The sequence below is a fragment of the Heterodontus francisci genome, chromosome 1 (genome assembly GCF_036365525.1).
Source record: "Heterodontus francisci isolate sHetFra1 chromosome 1, sHetFra1.hap1, whole genome shotgun sequence".
Taxonomy (NCBI): Eukaryota; Metazoa; Chordata; class Chondrichthyes; order Heterodontiformes; family Heterodontidae; genus Heterodontus; species Heterodontus francisci.
The window spans coordinates 230,496,229-230,519,223 of record NC_090371.1 but is presented as its reverse complement, the minus strand read 5'-3'; the positions used below and the strand labels follow the sequence as shown (position 1 = coordinate 230,519,223).

The 22,995-nt window shown below is 41.9% G+C and overlaps 1 protein-coding gene across 3 annotated transcripts in view; it reads right to left on the bottom strand.

The window, feature by feature from the left end:
* gria2b (glutamate receptor, ionotropic, AMPA 2b) overlaps window positions 1-22,995 on the bottom strand; it is a 164,037-nt gene that overhangs the window by 13,793 nt on the left and 127,249 nt on the right. For all 3 annotated transcript variants that reach the window (XM_068042059.1, XM_068042067.1, XM_068042077.1), the window contains exons 8-12: window positions 21,848-21,952; window positions 21,349-21,459; window positions 15,080-15,286; window positions 13,717-14,087; window positions 9,507-9,705 (exon numbers count right to left, since the gene is read on the bottom strand). In XM_068042059.1, coding sequence (XP_067898160.1) covers window positions 9,507-9,705; window positions 13,717-14,087; window positions 15,080-15,286; window positions 21,349-21,459; window positions 21,848-21,952 — 993 coding nt within the window. The remainder of the gene's footprint in view (window positions 1-9,506; window positions 9,706-13,716; window positions 14,088-15,079; window positions 15,287-21,348; window positions 21,460-21,847; window positions 21,953-22,995) is intronic.

Genomic DNA, 22,995 nt, shown 5'->3' with positions numbered 1-22,995 from the left:
TTAAGGGGTTTGTAGAAATAACTAAGAGTTAGGAGCTACAGTCACCCCTGTAGAGGAAAAATATACTGATGCATTGGGGAAGAAACGGAGAAAGGAAAGCTATCGTAAGAGGAATTTATAGAAACAACAGATCACACAAAGGACATGGGAGGGAGAACAGCAAATCCAAGTTAATCAGTCAGACACATAAAACATCGTGAAGGGCATGACTGAAATCCTTTGCACAGGATGTGTGAGAAGCAGGCTGTAATTATATAAAAACAAAATGCTGCAGATGCTGGAAATCTGAAAAAAAAAACAGAAAATGCTGGATATACGCTGCAGGTCAGGCAGCATCTTTGGAGAGAGAAAGAGTTAGCCACTGAAATATTTCGACAAAGGCAGCAGTCCTGCTGCTGGGGCCAGAAGTGGAGGTGACCCTACTTTGAGGGCAGCGACAACGGGGGCCACATTCTGCCAGCGGCTGCCAATTAAATGGCTGCTGCTGGGGCTGCCATCCCTACTAAGGATGGAGACCCACCACAATCAGAGGGCTGGCAGCTCAGCAGTGCCACTGTTAGGTGGACTGTGAGGACTCATCGATGGCTGGCATCCTTGAAGAGGGTTAGGTGGAGCTGGGGGTAGTTGGGGCCTGGCAGCCAGGCCCTGGCAATCGGCGGGAGGTCTCAATGGACAGGTGGCACTGTTATCATGGGGACGGCCATTGCCACTGGATGCCCCTCCACAGGCCAAAGAGTGCCTAAAGAGGAGGCCCCCGTCCATAGCCTGCTGGTAGGCTGTCAGGTTTCACTGGATAGTTTTTGCACGCGGTGGCGGCCTCCCCCCAATGTGGGCAAAATGCCCGGAGAGGAAAGAAGGGGCCCTAATTCACCTCTTATGTGGCTCGATTGGGGTCTGGGAAGGGGGCTCGTCTGCCCTCTTTCCCGCCAGTGGAAAATGTCATGGCGGCAGGAAGATGTCAGGCATGCCACCTGACATCTTCCTGAACCATTTTGACAGCCTTCCCACCTCTCAGCCAATCCCCAAAGGGATGGTACAACTCAGCCCTATATTTCAAGTTGATGACCTGTCATCAGAGTTCTGGCAAAAGGTCATCGATCTTAAACAATGAGGAGAATTTTAACTGCTAAATGGGGAGGAGGGGGGTGGGGGGGTGGGTTCAGGTGGGGGAGTTAAAGCCCTGAAAAGTAGTGTCGGGTCTGAAACCCGACATGATCCCACACACTTCCAGGTTTACCCCGGGCAGGTTTTCTGGGAGCAGAAAACCCCAGTGGAGCTGTTGGGTAAGTAATTTTGATATTTAAATCCACAATTAACTGAGGATTTAACCCAGCATTCAGGTTTCAACAATTAGCACATAGGTTTCCAGAGCTGTGTGGAACTTGCCAGGGCCAACAAGGCGAGAGGATAACAGGGAGTCATTGTTCAATGAAACTGACAGGATGGAAAGCCTTTAAAGAGTGAAATTGCAAAACCTGTGGCCTGCATCTTTAAAAGGCTTAGAATTATAGAATGGTTACTACACAGGAGGATATTCAGCTAATCGAGTCCATGCTGGCTCTCTTTAACAGCGGTTTAGCTAGTCCCACTCCCCTGTCCCTTCCCTGTTGGCCCATATTTTTTTTTCTCTTGAGGTGTTTATCCAATTCCCTCTTGAAAGTCACGATTGAACCTGCCTCCACCACTCTCCCAGGCAGTGCATTCCAGATCATAACCGCTCGTTGTGTAAAACATTTTTCCTCATGTTGCCTTTGGTTCTTCTGCTATTCACCTTGTATCAGTGTCCTCTGGTTCTCGAGTATTCCACCAATGGGAACAGTTTCTCTCTATTTACTCTGTCTGGACCCTTCATGAATTTGAACATCTCAATCAAATCTCCTCTCAACCTTCTCTAAGGAAAACAACCTCAGCTTCTCCAATATATTCGCGCAACTGAAGCTCCTCATCCCGGAACTATTCTTGTAAATCTTTCCTGCACCCTCTCTAAAGTCTTCACAACTTTCCTAACATGCAGTGCTCAGAATTGGACACAATACTCCAGTTGAGGCCGAACCAGTGTTTTATAAAAGTTCACCATAACTTCCTTGCTATTGTACTCTATGCCTCTATTTATAAAGCCCAGGATCCCATACGCCTTATTAATTACTTTCTCAACCTACCCTGCCACCTTCAATGGTTTGTGCACATATACCCCCAGGTCCCCTTGCTCCTGCACCCCCTTTAGAATTGTACCCTTTAGTTTACATTGCCTCTCATTGTCCTTCCAATTAAAATGCATTACTTCACATTCAATGCATTAAATTTCATCTGCCACATTTATGCCGATTCTGGGCCTGTCTATGTCCTCCTGAAACTTATCACTATCCTCTTCACTGTTCACAATACTTCCAAATTTTATGTCTTCTGCAAATTTTGAAATTGTGCCCTGTACACCTAAGGCTAAAATCATTAACTTATATCAAGAAAAGCCTATACCAAGCCCTGGGGAACCCCACTATATACCTTCCTCCAGTCTGAATAAAAATATATTCACTGTTTTCTATCCATTCTGCCACTGTCCCGTTTATTCCATGGGCTCTGCCTTTGCTGACAAGCCTGTTGTGTGGCACTTTATCAAATGCCTTTTGGAAATCCATGTCCACCACATCAGTCACATTCCCTCTCTGTTACCTCAACAAAAAACTCAATCAAACATCTGTCATTGGGAAATTATTAGAATCCATTATTAAGGAAGTAATAACAGGACATTTAGAAAGTCAAAATGCAATCCATCAGAGTCAGCATGGTTTTATGAAGGGTAAATTGTGTTTGACTAATTTGCTAGAGTTCTTCGAAGCTGTAACAAGATAATGGGGATCCTATTGATGTAGTTTATCTGGACTTCCAGAAGGCATTTGATGAGGTACCGCACAAAAGGTTAATACACAAGGTAAGATCACAAGGGGCAATTTATTGGCTCGGATAGAGGATTGGCTAACCAACAGAAAACAGAGAGTCGGGATAAATGGGTCTTTTTCTGGTTGGCAAGATGTAACTAGTGGGGTTCCACAGGGTTTGGTCCTCGGGCCCCAACTATTTACAATCTATATAAATGACTTGGATGCAGGCATAGAAGGTACTATAGCCAAATTTGCAGATGACACTAAAATAGGTGGGACAGTAAGTTGCAATAAAGAAATCTACAAATAGATATGGATAGATTAGATAAATGGGCCAAAATTTGGCAGATGGATTTTAACATGGATAAGTGTGAGATTATCCATTTTGGTCAGAAGAATAGAAAGGCAAATTATTATCTAAATGGAGAGAAACTTCAGAGTGCTTCGGTACAGAGGGATCTGGGTGCCCTCATGGATGAATCGCAGAAAACTAGTTTGCAGGTACAGCAGGTGATATGGAAGGCAAATGGAATTTTAGCATTTATTGCTAAAGGAATAGAGTACAAAAGTAGGGAAGTGTTGCTGCAACTGTACAAGGCATTGGTGAGACTGCACCTGGAGTATTGTGTACAGTTTTAGTCCCCTTACTTGAGAAAGGATGTAGTTGCATTGGGGGCAGTTCAGAGGAGGTTCACTAGATTGATTCCAGAGATGGGGACTTGTCCTCTGAAGATAGATTGAACAATTTAGGCTTTTACTCTCTGGAGTTGAGAAGAATGAGAGGAGATCTAATTGAGGTATATAAGATGATTAAGGGGATTGACAAAGGAGACATAGAGAGGATGTCTCCTCTTGTGGGGCAATCTAGAACGAGAGGTCATAGTTTTAGGATAAGGGGTAGCAGATTTAAGACAGAGATGAGGAGAAATTACTTCTCTGAAAGGGTCATGAATCTGTGGAATTCACTACCCCAGAGTGCGGTGGATGCCGGGACATTGAGTAAATTTAAGGAGGAGATAGACAGATTTTTCATTAGTAATGGGTTGAAGGGTTGAAGGGCACAATGGCGCAGTGGTTAGCACCGCAACCTCACAGCTCCAGGGACCTGGGTTTGATTCTGGGTACTGCCTGTGTGGAGTTTGCAAGTTCTCCCTGTGACCGTGTGGGTTTTTGCCGGGTGCTCCGGTTTCCTCCCACCGCCAAAGACTTGCAGGTGATAGGTAAATTGGCCATTGTAAATTGCCCCTAGTGTAGGTAGGTGGTAGGGAATATGGGATTACTGTAAGGTTAGTATAAATGGGTGGTTGTTGGTCGGCACAGACTCGGTGGGCCGAAGGGCCTGTTTCAGTGCTGTATCTCTAAATAAACAAATAAACAGGCAGGAAAGTGGAGTTGAGGCCAAGATGAGATCAGCCATGATCGTATTGAATGACGGAGCAGGCTTGAGGGGCTGAATTGCTACTCCTGCTTCTAGTTCTTATGTTCTTAAGTTAGTTAAACACGATTTGGCTTTAACAAATCCTTAATTAATCCATCCTCGACCAAGTGACTGTTAAATTTGTCCCAGATTATCATTTCCAAAAGCTTTCCTACCATTGAGGTTAAACTGACTGGCCCGTGGTTGCTGGGTTTATCCTTACACTCTTTTTGAACAATGGTGCAATATTTGTTTATGGACTTGTTCTGAGAGCATTTCACTGCTTTGTCGGTGATTTCCAACTTTTTGGAAGTCATTTCACCTACCTGGGCCTTTACTTATCTTGATCTCAGCTTCCCTGCTGTCAGCCTTCACTGCAGCATGCGAGTAGCTTATGTAGCTATAAAATGGATCTCTGAGGAGGAGCAACAGGAGCAGCCACACCAAAAACAGGAGCAGCAGGAGCTACACCAACAAGAGCAGGAGCAGCAGCAAACAGCTTCTGCAGCGTCCCTTCAGTGCAGCCACATACCACTCCAGAGGACAGCGGAGATAGACAGATATAGTGCCTGCAGCCACTCATCTGGCTGCCAGAAAAGCCCCAGACGACCTCATCCAGGCCTAATCTTTACCTATTCTGAGTGCATGAGGGCATCTGACAATCCAATCAGAAACCTTGTGCCTGTACCCTCACCACAAACACAATTCATTCCAACAGTCAACAATCCAGCAGTCACATTCACTCCCTTTCCTCCTCATAAAACCTAATTATACTGAAGGCTACTGTTCAGAGTGAATGGAGGATGCAACAAAGTAAAGGCCAAGAGAATGAGGAGTTCAAATAATGTGTTTTATTCATTGAAATAAACATTAACATAATGCCGTAAACATTGCTCTGTACACCCTTATGCAACTATTATGTCTCTCATTCGCTTCTTATTGCTTCTACATGGTGCAGCTTCTGTGGCTTCAACAGATCTGGAGGCAGGCTGCTCATTCCCTGTTCCGACACATGAGATGCTCGTGGCAGATGTCCTCTGGGTTTTGGACCCCTGAGGGCCCCACAAAAGACTGCCCTACCAGCCCCTGTGCAGGGGAAGACTCACTCATCAAGGCAGAGGCAGCATGTGCGGCTGTCAGAGGTGGGATTGGGAATGAAAGGGATGAGAAGTGGGAGTACCATAAATAGAGTCCATCTGCTGTGTGCCCTTTCTTTATCTTCCCTCATGACCCACCTGCACTTCCCTGCGAGCTAAGAGCTGGAGAGCACTTGGCTGCTTTTCAGTGAGGTGTTGAGCCACCAAGGCGAGGCTTTCCTCCATCCTGTGTGAAGTGAGAGATTGAGTGTGCAGCTCATTAGTCTGGGCCAGCATGCACTCTGTAGCCTGCTGCATTTGATGCTCCATGCAGGTGGCCACTCATTCCATGGAGGTGGCCTCAGTGCAAATGCCTAAGACATCATGGCACTCATGTTAGAGATGGATTCCTACAGTCTCTCTCCTCCGGAAATGCTGACAAAGCACACACATTTCCCATTGCTGCTCTACATGTTCCCATTTCATGAATGGCCCCGAGGTTCAGCATCTACCTCCAGCAGAGCAGAGCTTTAAGCTTCCTGCACCCTCAGATGGGGACTCTCCTCTGCTGTCCTTGTCTCTGGCACCTGCTCCTGCTCAGATGTGATATACATCTCACCATGCCACAACCTAGCCATCTCTAATGCAGTATCCACCGAGAGCTGCACTGGTGGAGGATGTGCTTGAGTCATGTGATGATGCACCCTCAGCATGCTCGCCCTCTCCGGAGGACTCCTTAGCCTCCTCCCACAGCAACCCTGAAGGGAGATCAAATCATAAGTTAGTGCTGGCATGGGGAAAGGGTTCCAACTCTACATAGTGCATATCATGGCATTTCAGTCAATGGTGACATCCAATCAACATGAGTGACTTAAGTGTCAAGTGTCAGTGTGATAATTAATGCTGCCATCAGGTCTGTGGGCTGCATCCATCTTTCCATCACTGATGCTTAATGTCTGCACCACCCTGACAATCAGCAACGCGTGTTCCTCCAATGCAGTCAGGGTGACTATGACTGTAGGTCCAACCCAGGCTCTCTGCCTCTGCCTGGGGTTGTGGAATCTCTTCTGCAATGAAAGAAAGTAGGTATGAGTGTGAGAGGTGGAATGTATATTGAGGATGAAAAGTGAGCATTTGTGGAGGGTGACTGTGAGGGATGGGTGCGAGATAGTAATGAGGGTGAGTGTGAACGTTTGCTGTTCAGATGGACATTTGAGGAGGCGCCTGGAGAGAAATGAATGTGTGGAACTGCAAGGCGTGTTGGTCAGGGGATTGCTGTGCAGAAGAATGCCAGGGAAGTCAGAAAGTGATGGACGTCACCTGAAAGTGATATGTAACTCACCTTTCTTGACCTAATGAGGTCAGTGTTTCTTTTCTGACACTGTATCAAGGTCCTGGACACCACACTCCTGCTGCTGACAGCCTTGACTACTTTCAGTCATGCTTGTTTACTTTGGGGGCTCGCCTCTCCCTCTCGTGCTGAGGAAACAGCACATTCCTTCTGGCCCTCGGCACCTCCAGGGAAGAGTCAGAGAACAGGTGGGCAGTCTTTCCACATCTTCCTTCCATTTATTTGCCTCCACAGCAAAGTTTCCTGAAGCATTCTGATCCCTGCCCAGGTCCCTTTAAATACAGAGACTTCATTACCAGAGTGCAGGTCATCATTACGCCCACGCTCTGATCGTTCAGAAACTCGGAAGTGGGATGCTAATGTCGTGGCTGAGTTACAGAGTCACAACAAAGTCTGCTAACAGTACAAATGGGTTCCTGACCTGCTACTGGCCTCCCCACTGTATGCGGGTCTGTTCAGATAAAATTCCATCCATTAACTCTGCTTCTGTCTCCACAAATGCTGCCTGACCTGCCGAATATTTCCAGCATTTTCTGTAATTACATAATACTGCAAAATAAAATATAGTCATACAGTATGAAAGTGATAAATAGATAAATCCCACTTGGTAAATAAGAAAATATATTTATCCAAGAACAAAGCTATATTTATTAGCCCAAATGTTGAAAATTCCTTTTAAAATGTCAATTTGAAAAGCCTTCTCAGACTACCAGCCTAAAACATAATCACATAATGTAGAATTTTTAAGGGCAAAAGGCTGGGATAAGATTCGGAATTTGGATTTAGATCTACAGATCTGCAATTGTATTAGAAAACTGAGGAAATAGAAAAGCAGTGCAAGAGAATTCAGTGATGAAAGTTCAATTAACTGCTAACGTATGTCTTAGATGTAAATCCCCACCCTAATACCAAATCAACACATGAAATGGGTCATGAAGGATGCTAGCACATATAATGGTTAGTTCCCTAAATCAGTAAGGAAGTCAATATCTTTCATCAACATGTGAGTGAAACAGATTGGATGAACACATCCATGAAAATAAATGTAAATATTTAACAAGTAAATCAATAACCTGTCAAACACAACTTTCTGTGCATTACCAACAAAATCTTATGAAAGATGTAGATATATATGCCTAGATTTTCCTCTTTTGGTATTAATAGTGCCAGTATGACTACTGGTGGTTTGAAGCAGACCCAAGTAAAATAGGCTGCTTATACACAATTTTTGTCAGCTCATTAGCATAATTTCAAATATTAGATATGGACAGATCTAAAGAGCAGATGAGAGTTGGCAGAGGAAAGCTGCATGCAAGTCAAATATAAAGGGATAGGAACAATTAGAGGGGAATGTTATAAAAGACAAGACACAGGTTCTGACAGCCTTGATTATTGTTAAGGTTGAAGGGTTAAAGGACAGTTCCTGTTTCATGGTTGTTTGGAGGTGGTGCTGCATGAGATGATTGCAGGGAATGCTGTCCTCTGCAGTACTCCAGAGTACTATCCCCTTTGGTCAGGATTGTAGTATGTCTGTAAGGAGGTGCGCCCAAGTTTCAGGTCACAGCTGATTTTTACTGTCACTGCATGTACCAACCCTATTAGGCACGGTAGCTGCAGGTGGCCACCCATTTACACTCTGCCTAAATTTACTTTTCATTGAAGTCAATAGAGTGCAAAACTCGGCTGCTGTGTAAAATGGGCATCTGATTCAATCCTTTCAGTTTCCACTCCACTGGTTGGGTTAAAATTACCCACTAGAGTAGAACTTTGGATTGTGACATTTGGAATGTAACAGACAGACAGTTGGAAAGATAGATTGATAGACAGACAGTAAAAAAAAATCAGTTCATGAACTCCCTACTATATTACCACCAAATTGTGTGTTCATCTCACTCAATGAGAAGGTATCTGATTGCAACACTCTGGCAATTTCCATTCACAGTATTGCCTCAATGTATTGTATAAATATTTAATACAAACCTACTTTTATTTCTTGCTTATTAGCAAGAGTGTAATATTGCAAAAGGTTGCTAAAGTTGGTAAAGTCTTCTTGAATTGGATGTTATTTCCAAAGCTCGATATTATGAAGGCACAGCTGCTTGGATTTTACCCTGAAGAAGCGAACTTTTCAATTGTTAAACTTTTGCTTTTCTGGTCATTTGAATATTTCCTTTGGTACTGTTTCGTTCAATCAATATTCTGATTATTTTTTGCCTGCATTCTGAGAGTTCAGCTCTTCTCTCCAATAGCACCGTGATATTTTGTTCCTTTTCTTTTTTTTTTGTTCATCTGAATGAGGATGCCAGTGCTTAGAAATATTTTATCATTTTAACACCAGTGCCTGCACCCACCACTGAAATGTAGAGTGTTATAGATGTAGAATAAAGCTTCCTTTTTTCCACCCCAATAACATGCCAGAGTCCCTACACACCAGTATGACATTTCCATTTCCTTCACCAGCCGTCTTTACAACTTCAGTTCCGAAGCACATACAACAAATTAAATACGTTTGAATTGTAGTTATTGTTGTAAAGAAGGTAACGTGGCAGCCAATTACTGGTGAAGCTCCCCTACTCAATGGAATAAAAATATCTGTTGATTCCCCGATTGACCGCTACAACAAAATATAAACAGAAAATTTATGATCATTAATTGGAACATCAAAGCCTTTGCATGAACAGTGTTATTCTTTAAAAATGTCGATGCTTTCTCAACCTAATCATCGCTATAATAATTCTTCCACATCTGAAACAAAACACACAGATAAAAGCACCCTATCTTACCCTAAAGAATTCTTTAGTGGATCCAGCATCCAAAGTTCCATATGCAATATCTGTTTGCTTAGCAAGATCCTCTGCACTTTCAATGGGAGACACCATTCGTTCGACCGTCAGGAAAGCAGCTAAGTTAGCCGTATATGATGATATTATGATCAAGGTAAAGAACCACCACACACCTCCAACAATTCGCCCCGATAGGGATCTAATAACAAGTGTGAAATGGATTTGTAAAATGAAATGATTCCTTTCACTGGGACAGAGTAATCAATCACGTGTTATTGTGTACGGCATTTAATTACAGGGAAGCACATCAAGTGCATATTATGGCCATTTCAGAGAAAAGTTAAAAAGAATTTCATAGCTTTTATTTCCAAAGAATGGATGATTTGTTAAGACATTTAAGTGCGGTTAAAACTGTACAACTCGACAGTTATTTTTCGGGAAGTGCTATCATTTGGGCCTAATAAACAGTAAAAAGTGCGTCCCTGCAGTAAAAATCACTGGGAATATGAGAATATGTCAGATGAAAATAAAATAAGATTAGTAGCCCTCCATGCTAATTTTCATGAGTTATTTACATGGCAAACAAAATGGAGGCAGAACTGTGATATTTATACTGCAAGTGCACATAGTACGGTCTTACACAATAACTGCACCAAGTGCTTGAACGATTAGTTTCACTTAATCTGAAAAAGACATTTAAAACATTCAATGATGTCTACAAACAGGTTATACATAGACGTGAGAAGCTACGCACTATGCTGGAAGTTTAATACATAAAAATGCGAATGCTCAACATCCAACAAGCAATTTTTGCAGTGAGCTATGACCATGGTGGATTACTTTAAAAAGCCATGATATAATTTCTCAAAACCAGGTGCTTAATAAAAGAAACATATCTCATGAGCTGCCAGCGAGCACGAGAACAAAATTGTTGCAAGCACGCAAGTGTGTGAACGCAAAAGAAAGAACTCAAAAATCCGAGGCTTTATTTGCAGCAAGTCGATATTTGTGGCTTATTTTCTTGTCCTGCTCTAAAATGTAAGAAGATAAGTTAAATTTCTTTAAATTGATTTCAGGGGAAAAATTAAAAAAAAGGAAAAAATCAAAGTCAATTCCCACAAATGTTACTTCTAACAAATACCCTAATGACAGTGCAAACCTATTTTAGAGTCTTTTTAGTTTCAGCTTCAGTCTTTGAATACATCCTCATTAATTAAAACTCTGTACTCCCTCAGCATATCCTTGAGTACCGAATTAATTTCTTTACTAATCCCAGATCTAGTCACAGAGTACTCGGTGCCCTCTCTCTTCTGATAGCATAAGAGACAGGTGGACTACTGGTCAATCACATTAACTATCAGTTTGTAAATTTACATACATATTTCAGTACCAGTAAGTCAAATGTAAAACAAATCATAGCAAAGATTAGTGCTTGGTAACCTTACACCAGCTCTCATCTCCGAGCTTCAATAGATTGTTTTTTGAAGTACTAGTTCACAAGTTACAGCAAATGCAGTGCCCTGTAGAAATGGCGATATTTCATCTGCGAACCCAAACAATCAGTGTTGGCAGGCAATTTAATCATGAGAGCATCATATTTGAGCCACTCCTGTACTTACCTAAAGGAAAGAATTCCTGTGGTTGCATATATAGAAACACAGCAAACATGATTGTTTTTAAAGAATTTATACAAGTCATAAAACATAGTAACCAGAACAATTCTTCCCCGCAAACTACAACATGTACTTTGCAGTAAGGATCACTGGATAGCATAGGAGTCATTGATTTTTTTCCTCGCCATAGCATAAGGACAGTTACCTCTGCTTAGATCATCTAATTCAGCACAGACTCAGTATAGGACTTGGTACCTAAGGCTCAGGAAACAGCAGAAGGTGCATTTAATACTAACCACCAAATAAATTCCTTCTGTAATGCTCGTTAAGAAGTTTATAACAGTTATAGCTTTAACTTTTGTTTTTTTTTATGCTTTTTTAAAAATCTGAGAATAATTTTACGGGGCTGTTTTTCCAAATTTTAGCAAAAGCACTATATTATATTAAAATAAAAAGACATAAAATTCTAGCAATAAAACATTATTTCTTTTTGTGGAATATATACAGATGCACATAGTTTCAAAAATGAGGATGTATGATTCCTAACATAGCACACCAGGTTTCAAGAAATTATCAGAAGTCAAAGTTTCCTCACCTGTCATAACCTATTAGAGGGAAAAGGTACAGATATAAATTAAATACGGTTCATTTAATTTTTAATGAAAACAGTCAGTGTGTTTTAATAATTTTCATCCTTTCAAGGAGGTGGTATTTAGCATTTCTCAACTGCAGTACGACCTTCCACTTTCTAACCTAGGTTCCAAATGTGTTACAAAAATTTGAATATTCTGTGTGCAACGTAATGGTGAACACAGGTTTGTTTCTTCCATTTGGCTGAGTTTCTGATTTTAGTCACAAAACAGTCCAGGTGAGGCACAGCTCGGAGACACATGCACCTCCCCATTAGGTGGAAGGGAAGACTGCAGTAAGAGTCCTCACCAACTGTGATCATGTACTTCCTAATAGCAGAATATGCAGATGCTGAAAGCAGGTCATCCAGCTACCCTCTCACGAAACCTTCAATATGCTAAGTCTACCAGCTTTGTGTTACAGAAAGTGTCAATTATAAGATTATGCACAGAACAATTGTTTCTACTGCACTGTAACAGAACCAGAAATAGAAGACTCATTATCTGCTTAAAACCTGGACTATGAAAATAGAAAGCATCAAGCAAATAATGTTTGTACCAGAGGTTAAAATGAAGTAAGCAGCTAATGTGCCAGTCTAATCATGAACTTATGAACAATGGTTAATTACAGTGATTATTTACCTGTAGCCTATTAACATGGTTAAGTGTGACTAATTTGCTGTTAATAAACTGCAAAACTACTTGCTTGGAAGTAATTATTCCTCAGTCATTCTTTTGGATATTCAAAATAATTAAACATTTAATTAAACGTTTAATTGAGCAAAGGGGTGGGGGAAATACTATTATTTTCTTAACATCTACTGAGATGACTACCTCTCCTCAAGTTGGTGATGTTTGTAATGCAGATAGGTGAAGAAATGCTTCAAATACATAAGAGTTAGTTGAGTCACATACTACCAGGCCAACACTGCGAGCACTATACTTGGTTACATATCTAGGAGAAAAAACTTTCTAATCTAATCTATTTCTATTGCTTTACAAGCCAAATGAATTATATTGTAAACATTTTGTAAGGTAGGCATGCATATCACAATTATGTAAATTTATGAAACTACCAGATCTTTAAAGAAAATATTCTGATTCTAGCACATCATGGTTAATAACTATTAAAAATGCAACAGATCTGTCTAAACCCTTTACTTCATGCAATGACTAACTCATATTAAATGTTTATAGCTGAAGAATTTTGATCAATCATCATCTTTAAGATAGGTAAAGCTATATATGTATATTAAAAAGAACATAAATAGAAAAATAAAGACACTCCGGTCTTCCCTCAACACTTATTTCAGATAAATTATTCTAGCACATTTGATGCTTAGCAATAGATTCTCAATAAAATATCTCAGCTGTCTCAATGAAGACTTCTGTCAATAAATTAAGTTCTCATTTCTCGTTGGAGTGTAAAGAGTCAGGGGTCTGCCAGCATACACTATTACACAAGATATTCATTTTTTTTAAGTCTACCAGAAACATGTTAGTGTGAATAAAAACAATTGGATGATGGGATGATTGATGGCCTAACTAGGCTGGAAATTCTTACCATTTGTCATCGTTCCTCTCTTTCGCCTCTGTTAGATACACATAACCGTGTACTGTAAAATGGGAATATGCAGCAAAAACACGGTACCCCTCCAAGAGGACTATGTAACAACTGTAACCTTATGCATTTTACAGTCTCGGCGGCATGGTGTATATAAGTTCACTGCAGAAATACATGAATGACATTATAATACATCATTCATGTACTTCTTTGGTCTGAATAAAACTTTTAAAAAAATTTATTTTTCCTTTTCGTGCACTAAAAAGTTCAAATCAACTTCTTTGCAGTTTTTTTCCCTTTTTTGTTTAAAAGGAACAATGTCCAGTTTAAATGCGAATATATATCCACCATGGCATCAGATAGGGACCGAAAATGCACAAAGCTAAAATGCTTGAATGACCAACCTTGGCGAAATATCGCATCCTTGCTGCATAAAGGCACCCAGAGAAAACCAGAGACTATTAAATATCCCAAATTCATTAGTTTGGTCGTTACTTTGTGTTTCCCGTCCATCTTCATATTCCTCGGTGTGCCACTCATATGGACTAAATCTGCTGACCAGGAATAAAACTACGCTGACCCCGATGTAAGCGAAGACAATGCACATCCAGATTTCATAGGCTAATGGATCTAGAAAGGAAAATACTCCTGGCTTCGACTTCTGGGGCTTCTTTATCATGATGGATATTCCAAGGCTCATGAAGGGCTTAGAAAAGTCGATCACCTCTTCTCTTACCAATGTTATTGTCAGTGGAGCTACCGCAATATCTGCTTTCTGCAAAAACAAAAACACAGGTAGAGACAAAAGTTTCATTTAATATCTTTATTAATGAGTAAGATAGTAATAGATTGACAATATACTTTTTGCTAAGTAAAAACAATGTTCAACCACTGGCATTTTTCAGTCTTTCTTTTTTTTTAAACTGTCTTGTAAATATAATTATTCACTTCTGATGAAGGTTCTCTGCCAAGAGATTAATTTATCTTCTCTCTTCATAGATACTGCTATGTATTTACTGTTCTAATTTTAAATATAATTGAGTTCAATAATTGGCACATAGCTGAATCTAGTTGGTCTAAGGCTGATGCATCTTAATATTAGATACCATATAGGGCTGTAATTTATTTAAATTAAAATACAATACCATAAAATTAGAACTGCCTTAAGTTCTTCAAAATTACAAAGAAGATAAACTCAGTGCCCCATTGCATCCCACTACTTATTGAATTTACACTTTATGTAATAATTTAAGCATGCATATGAATTGTTCTTCATGATGTGGAAACCTTTGCATCCAGAGGGGTGATAAGTTTGTTTATCATGATATGATGCAGAGGTGTTTGATCCAACATCACAAAAGGAAATGTTATTCAACAAATACTGTTCAAATGCAGATCAATAGCAATTTTTTATTCAAAGGTTTGCATTTGTGCTATCAAACCTGTAATGTGAAAATAGTTTATATTCATCTTTCATTAAATATATCTTGTTACTTTAGGAAATGTAATTATCCATCATCATCACATGATTTCCTTTATTCCTTCATTTCTGGAAATAATAGAAGAGTATCTTACTTATATATAGTCGAGACAGAATTAAAACAGTTACATTTCCATAGGTTCTGACAATAGACATGTTGCCCATGTGGTAAAATCAGCATCTATACCTTATTCTCTTCTTGGAAATCATCTGTTGTGTATTAAAGGCACAGCACTTTAATCATTGAATGAACTGTAATAAATTCACTTAATATTTTGTTATCTTACCCCATAGACCAGCTCTCCCACCATTCCGTTCCAAACTTTTGTTTCCCCGTCCCTAGCACCGTACTTCCCATCGGGCACTATGGAAAGTTTGTACTTAAAGCCACAATGTTTGGCTATTTCCGCAGCTAGATCTACACAATAGCCTTCATACTGGTCGTTTCCTTCAAACTGCTCATAATTTTTCTTCAGCATAACATAGGGCGATTCCTATGACAGAAAGCTTGTGTCAAAAAACACAACTTTTTAAGGTCAATTCAATGTCATACAGCATTCTCTGAACAAGATGGCAGCCTGACATACTTTGCCTCAGCTATCCTTGACCTGGCAGATAGAAATTACACAACAGCTTGACTTTATCTCCCAACCCTTTGCGGGAATGCATGAACTTCATTTGATACCTCATCTTCATGACATAGCTAAGGAAAGAAGCTTGCCTTATGGAAAAGTATGGATGTGAACCCATTTTTTAACCATTTCATGGATTATCACCTTAGCACTCCAATGAACTGTGTTACCAAACAGCCCCATGAAAATTAATGTATTTCCAAGCTATAAAGGTTTGCATTAAATGCAAAAAGTAGCATTTACTTCGATGAGTTGGGACCACTAAAATTACTAAAAATTGACATTATTGTTTCAATGCTATTTGTTTTATCAAGAGAAATGTCCTTGATGTCCATTTTCAAATTCAGATTAACATATTTATCATTAGTGTTCAGAAAATCACTAAAGGGCAGATTTTTAAAGCCCTCTGGGGGGTGGGAGCGGGCACGCGCACAATTTGAAGATCATGCTCTTGGAGGTCGGCACTGGGTCCAGCCACCTCTGGAACATGAAGCCATTTTTGCATTTTTAAAGGGAGGGAACGGCAACCCTGCATGCCTCCAATTAAGTGCCTGCTGAGCTCATTAACAGGCTTGTCAGCAACAGTTTGAGATTTTCAAAGTGACAGAGCACCGTACGAGGCTATGCATACCCAGGCATATGGCCTTGGACATTTGTGCTCTGATCCACAATGACCTGAGGCCTCACAGCCCCCATGGCAGTCCTTTACCTACAGCCATCAAGGTCTCCGTCGCCCTGAATTTCTATGCAACCGAGTGGTTTCAGGGATCAGCTGCGGAACTAGGTGGCATCTTGCAGTCGGCAGCTCATCATGCCATCAGGCAGGTCACAGGTGCCATATTAAGAGGATGAGGGAACAAGAACCACTTTGGCACCTATGGGCATTTGCACAGAGGGCAGTGAGTTTCGCCTCCATTGCTGGATTCCCCTAGGTGCAGGTCATCAAGGCAGCAGTGACTGGCCAGTGAGATCCATCAACAGGAAAGGCTTCTATTCCCTCAACATCCAACTGTTCTGCGACCACAACAAGAGCTTCCTCTATGAGGTTGGATTTTGTCGCGCCTGGCCAAAAAGGCGAGGGGAACCCCGCCTCAAATTTTCAGAGCCTCCCACCCTGGTGCAATGGGAATCCCGCCTCCAAGAGCTGATGGCCAAACAGACGGCAGCTCTGTAGTATTGGCAGTGCCACTGGCAGAGGTGGCCACTGTGGGTACTACAAGAGGCCTTGGACTCAGGCCCAGTGTTGGAACCCAGACCCAAGGTAGGTGAGGCAGGGTTGCCAGGACTAGACTGGCAGTTCCCGGCGAGGTGGGAGAGGGTGGGTGTTTAGTGCAAGGGGAGGGGGTTTCACATAGGTGGAGTGTTTCCCAGAGGGGGCCCTCCGTGGGCCACAGATTTCTCATGGAGGAGGACCCCCAAGCCCGCAGGGAGGTCACCTTGTTTTACTGGGTGACTTGCCCATGTGGTAGATGCCCGCCCCCACCACCCCCCCCCCCACCGCCCTCGCCACACCACCAATGGTTAAATCCCAGAGGCAGTGGAAAGAGGCCCTTAAGTGGCCAGTAATTGGTCACTTAAGGGCCTCAGTTGACCTCTGGGTGAGAAGGCGCATTCGCCTATCCAGTGCAACAGGAAGGCAATGGGCCCTCCACACCCTGCCTCCCTCCGCAATTCTACAGGCCCCCGCCTCCGAATCTGTCTCTGGGGGAGGGGAGGCCATTAAATTCAGCCCACGTGTGTACTCACTTTCCTAGCAGCTGCCATGACTCCTTCATCCTCCACCAGTCCAGCCTGCCTCATATCTTTCCTCCATCCACCAAAGTGCATGGATGCATCCAAGGGGACAAGGGAAATTCTTGAATAGATAGCTACTGACTCCTCTATAGGAGCCACAGACAGAGGCAAAGAGGCAATGCAACCAATGCTACCTGCTCAGCAGGCCAACCATTAGCATGCCATTGAGCTTCTGAAGAAGTGATTCCGGTGCCTGGACTGCTCGGGTGCGCCATCCAATACCGTCCTGCAATGGTCTCTGTCATTGTGATAGTCTGTTGCGCTCTCCACGACATGGCCCTCCAGAAAGGTGTGTACCTTAAGGACAGTGATGCCCTGGAAGGAGACAGCTCATTGGGGGAGGAGCAGAAGGTAAGAGATGAGGAGGAAGAGGAGGCGGAAGGAGATAACACTGAACAGAGGTACCCCTGCTGCACAATGAGGTGGCCTCCTCCTGCCACCTTCTGGGAAGAGGACATCCCTCCTCTCCCTCATGGCCTCCAGCATTAGATCCAGGTCAGCATTGATGAAGTGAGGACCTGCGCTGCTCTGGGTGCCGGGCCTCCAGCTCCCCTGTGACATCTCACTCCCCTCTGGTGCAGTGGAAGGTTTTGGCACAAAATGCAAATCTCTCATTCAGGACAACCAGCAGCCTCAATGATGGCTGCTGTGGGGTGTTTATATGAGCCCCACACTTGACCTGACCCAACTCCATTCCCAGACCCACTGGCTTTAAAGTGGACAGGAAACCCATCTCCAGGCCATTTGAAAATCTGAACCTCAATCAGTTTCACACTGGATTTCTGACCCAAAAGCAGACCCAGTTCCAGGGTCACTGACCTGAAACGTTAACTCTGCTTCTCTCTCCACAGATGCTGCTAGACCCGCTAAGTATTTACAGCATTTCTTGTTTTTCTTCCTGGTTCCTAGATCCTGCCTCCATAATGAAATCCAGCCTTATGTGTTTTTTCCTAACCCTGAATTTAATACTAATGTGGGTTTTACAGGCAATATTCCTTTAATGTAAAACATGACCTAATTAATGCAATTTAAAAACTAAAATAAATACATATTTGTGATGCTTTTCAGGAACAGCTCTTTGTATACAAATTTCACATTTAAAAATTTTCTCTAGGCCACTGTAGCTGTCTCCTATGATTAAAGTCCATCCTCCAAATATGACAATGTCTGGGACAAACTTCTTTGTGACACCCTGTGGAGGTCCACGATCCACTGACAGAAGGCAAACTTGATACAGCTACTATTATCTCTTTGTGCAGAATGAGCATTCTATCAACATGTGGAACTTCATCTAGCCCCCTAACAGAGAAGTGGCAGGACTAAGAATGTAGTATTTGAATTTCAACCAGAGTGCTGGGTTGAGCACTAGGTCACCTAGATTAGTAATTTTTTTATTTGTTCATGGGATATAGGCATCGCTGGCTAAGCCAGCATTTATTGCACTTCCCTAATTGCCCTTGAAAAGGTGGTGGTGAGCTTCCATCTTGAATTGCTGCAGTCCATGTAGGGTACGTACACCCACAGTGCTGTTAGGAAGAGAGTTACAGGACTTTGACCCAGTGACAGTGAAGGAATGGCGATATAGTTCCAAGTCAGAATGATGTGTGGCTTGGAGGGGAACTTGCAGGTGGTGATGTTCCCATGCATCTGCTGCCCTTGTCCTTCTAGTTGCAAGAGGTCACAGGATTGAAAGGTGCTGTCAAAGGACCGAGTTGCTGCAGTGTATCTTGTTGATAGTATACACTGCTGCCACTGTATGTCGGTGGTGGAGGGAATGAATGTTTGTGAATGGGGTGCCAATCAAGCTGGCTGCTTTGTCCTGGATGGTGTCGAGCTTTTTGAGTGTTGTTGGAGCTGCACCCATCCAGGCAAGTGGAGAGTATTCCATCACACTCCTGGCTTGTGCCCTGTAGTTGGTAGACAGGCTTTGGGGAGTCAGGAGGTGAGTTACTCACCACAAGATTCCCAGCCTCTGACTTGCTCTTGTAGCCATGGTATTTATATGGCTGCTCCAGTTCGGTTTCTGGTCAATGGTAACCCCCCAGGATGTTGATAGTGGGGGATTCAGCGATCATAATGCCATTGAATGTCAGGGGCAGACGGTTAGATTCTCTCTTATTGGAGATGATCATTGCCTGGCACTTGTGTGGCGCGAATGTTACTTGCCACTTATCAGCCCAAACCTGGATATTGTCCAGGTCTTGCTGCATTTCTACATGGACTGCTTCAGTATCTGAGGATTTGCGAATGGTGCAACATTGGGCAATCATCTGTGAACATCCCCACTTCTGATCTTATGACTGTAGGAAGGTGATTGATGAAACAGCTGAAGATGGTTGGGCCTAGGACACGACCCTGAGGAAGTAGTATTAAAAGAAAGCATGGAAAAAATAAAGTTCGCAGATGACACGAAAATTGGTGGTGTTGTAAATAGTGAGGAGGAAATCCTTTGATTACAGGGAGATATAGATGGGCTGCTAAGATGGGTGAAGCAGTGGCAAATGGAATTTAATCCTGAAAAGTGTGAGGTAATGCACTTTGGGATGACTAACACGGCAAGGGAATACACAATGGATAGTCGGACCCTAGGAAGTACAGAAAGTCAGAAGGACCTTGGTGTACTTGTCCATAGATCACTGAAGGCAGCAGCACAGGTAGATAAGATGGTTAGGAAGACATATGGGATACTTGCCTTTATTAGTCGAGGCATAGAATATAAGAGCAGGGAGGTTATGATGGAGCTGTATAAAACGCTAGTTAGGCCACAGCTGGAGTACTGTGCACAGTTCTGGGCACCACACTATCGGAAGGATGTGATTGCACTGAAGAGGGTGCTGAGGAGATTCACCAGGATGTTGCCTGGGCTGGAGCATTTCAGCTATGAAGAGAGACTGAAAAGGCTAGGGTTGTTTTCCTTGGAGCAGAGAAGGCTGAGTGGGGACATGATTGAGGTGTACAAGATTATGAGGGGCATTGATAGGTTAGATAGGAGGAAACTTTTTCCCTTAGCGAGGGGTCAAGAACCAGGGGGCATAGATTTAGGGTAAGGGGCAGGAGGTTTAGGGGAGATTTGAGGAAACATTTTTTCACCCAGAGGGTGGTTGGAATCTGGAACGCACTGCCTGAAGAGGTGGTGGAGGCAGGAACTCTCACAACATTTAGGAAGTATTCAGATGAGCACTTGAAATACCATAGCATACAGGGCTATGGGCCAAGTGCAGGAATATGGGATTAGAATAGTTGGGTGCTGTATGGCCGGCACAGACACGATGGGCCGAAGGGCCTGTTTCTGTGCTGTATAACTCTATGACTCTATGACTATGAAAACAATTGTTAGCAGCCTCAGCTAATGGTTTTCGAACTGAGTTTTCCATTCTGTGAAGAAGTCATAAATAAGGCAAATTTTTCTGTCATTATTTTAATTGTCACTGCTTACTCAGGCCAATTAAAGGCTTTTAAAGTTTCTTAATATTGCTTAGTGTTATTTTCCATTTGGTGAATTAAATTCTCGACTTCCACCTGTTGCTTTTGACCAGAGTTAGAATGCCTGACATAGATTTTCAAATTGCTGACCGAGCACAGAACTAGTAATATAAATCTACTGCCCATTATACAAAAATGTCTGATTTTCATTTATATGACAGAAGTGAAAAAGTAGTATGACTGCCAGTATGAGAACTTTCTTCCCTTGAGCTGCTGTACTCTGATGTGTGAAATCGGTATTTGTATAAATTAGAATTGGCCAGATGTGGAACACCAATGCCAATACACCTGGGTTTCACAATGAAGAATATTAACAATAATATACCCCTAAAACAGTGAGATTGACTGTCCCAGAACCAAAGGCTGAAAACAGGCAGAAAACATACTTAGAGGCAGTTGTAAGTTCAAAGTTATAACATAGTTCATAATTGATGCATTTATAGTAAAATAAAATATTTTCGAAAGAGATTAAAAAAAACTTTAAAAATTTTTTAAATGGTTAAAATTTACAAAAAATAACACAAACTGTAAAATGATAGATTTATTAATATTGCTAGAATATTCTAGTTACTCTCACTAACCCTTATATACTCAGATTGCTCCTTTAATCAAGATTGAGAATTATTTTCAAAATGTGGTCAACATACCATGATACTTGTTACTACAACAGTTTTATTCTCCATTCCTGCAGTCTCATTCCCAGCAAGAAAATCTGTGGCTGTGACAACCATCTTGTCGACTTCATTCCAGTATCCAATCTGCCAGTTTCATAATACAATTGTTAAAGATATTTCGTATCATGCCCTGTTTACATCATACATGCATACTCCTCTTTGTGTCATAGTTGCTAGCCACAGCTGAAACAAGTCAAATATTCCAAGCTTTGTGCCTTCTGTAAATGTCCAATAGCAATATGGTAAATGTCCCATCAGGAAATTACACAACTCACTCACAAAAAGTGCCTACAATTAGATTAGATAACTAAGCATGGCATTATTATTAGCTGGCATCTAAAGATCCATACTAGAAGGGGGTAAGCTTGTTCCCAGCTGTAAACAAGTTAACAATACAGTATTTATTGATAATCAAAGAATAAATCTGAAACATTTTGTTGTCGTAAAGATTGATTGCATGCAGCGCTATTACCTTCCGGGGACCATTATTTTTGAGTTCCATGATATTAACTGTATAATTGACTCTTCTTCCAAATTGATCAAACTGAATATTTCCAGTTAAACCATCAATACGGACCTATTATTAGGAAATGAGGAGGAAAAAAACTTCCTTGAATCTTTGTGTAAGGCTTCACTTAACAAGTTATATGTGTCACATTTTAACAACTGATTGCACTGTCAATAAAAGCACTGTGCAGGTTCAATTATCAAGACAGAGTTGGAAAGTTACCCATGAGGAGTACTTTTTGGCAATCTAATTATTCCTTGGATTTAATTTTTTTGAAGAAAATTGTTTCCTTTTATGATGTTGGTGCTGACACATAAGGAACAGATCTCACTAATACCCCTTGGCAATTTGTAGTTAATTGAACTTCCATCGCCTAACACCCAACATGAAAAATGTATCTGACAATGACAAAAGTCTCTTCTGGGAAATACCACACAGTCAGAAAGAAAATAGCTTTGGACCATAACAGTCCCTTATATTTCACAACACAGAATCGAGCAGTGTAATTTGCAAACCAGCTTATTCGTCATACTTTTCACTGTTTCCATAAATGCGGTTAGCCTAGTGACAAAGAGGTGTTGCGTATAGGAGCTTCAACAGTTGTCAAACTATTTATGGATTATAATCTGCAGGGAAGAAAAGGTATCCAGACTAATTTAATTCAGTGAATACCGATTGTTGCATCTGATGATCACTGAATAACCAGTCAATTAGTCTGGATCTTTTACCATATCGCATAAACAGTTTCTAAGGTTCTCAGCCAGGAAGTAAATGTAATCTCCTTATATCTTATCTATGCAGAGAGAAGCATTGTGGAATTACCTTCACCAGATGGACTGCAGTAATTCAAGAAGAAGGTTTAACAGCACATTCTCAGGAGAAAATTGGGGTTGGCAATAAATACTGGTCTTGCCAGCAATGCCTACATCCTGGGCTGGATTTTAAAAGCCCGCCACCAAGAGCGGTGGCGAGCTCAAAAAATGGCAGCCCGCACACACGGGACACACGCCGCAGAGCTGCCGCAATCTCCCGTGCGGCAGCACGTTTTAGCCGGGCTGGTTCGCCACCCCCAATCACATGGAGGAGGCGGGCTGACCGATGCCAGCAATGCG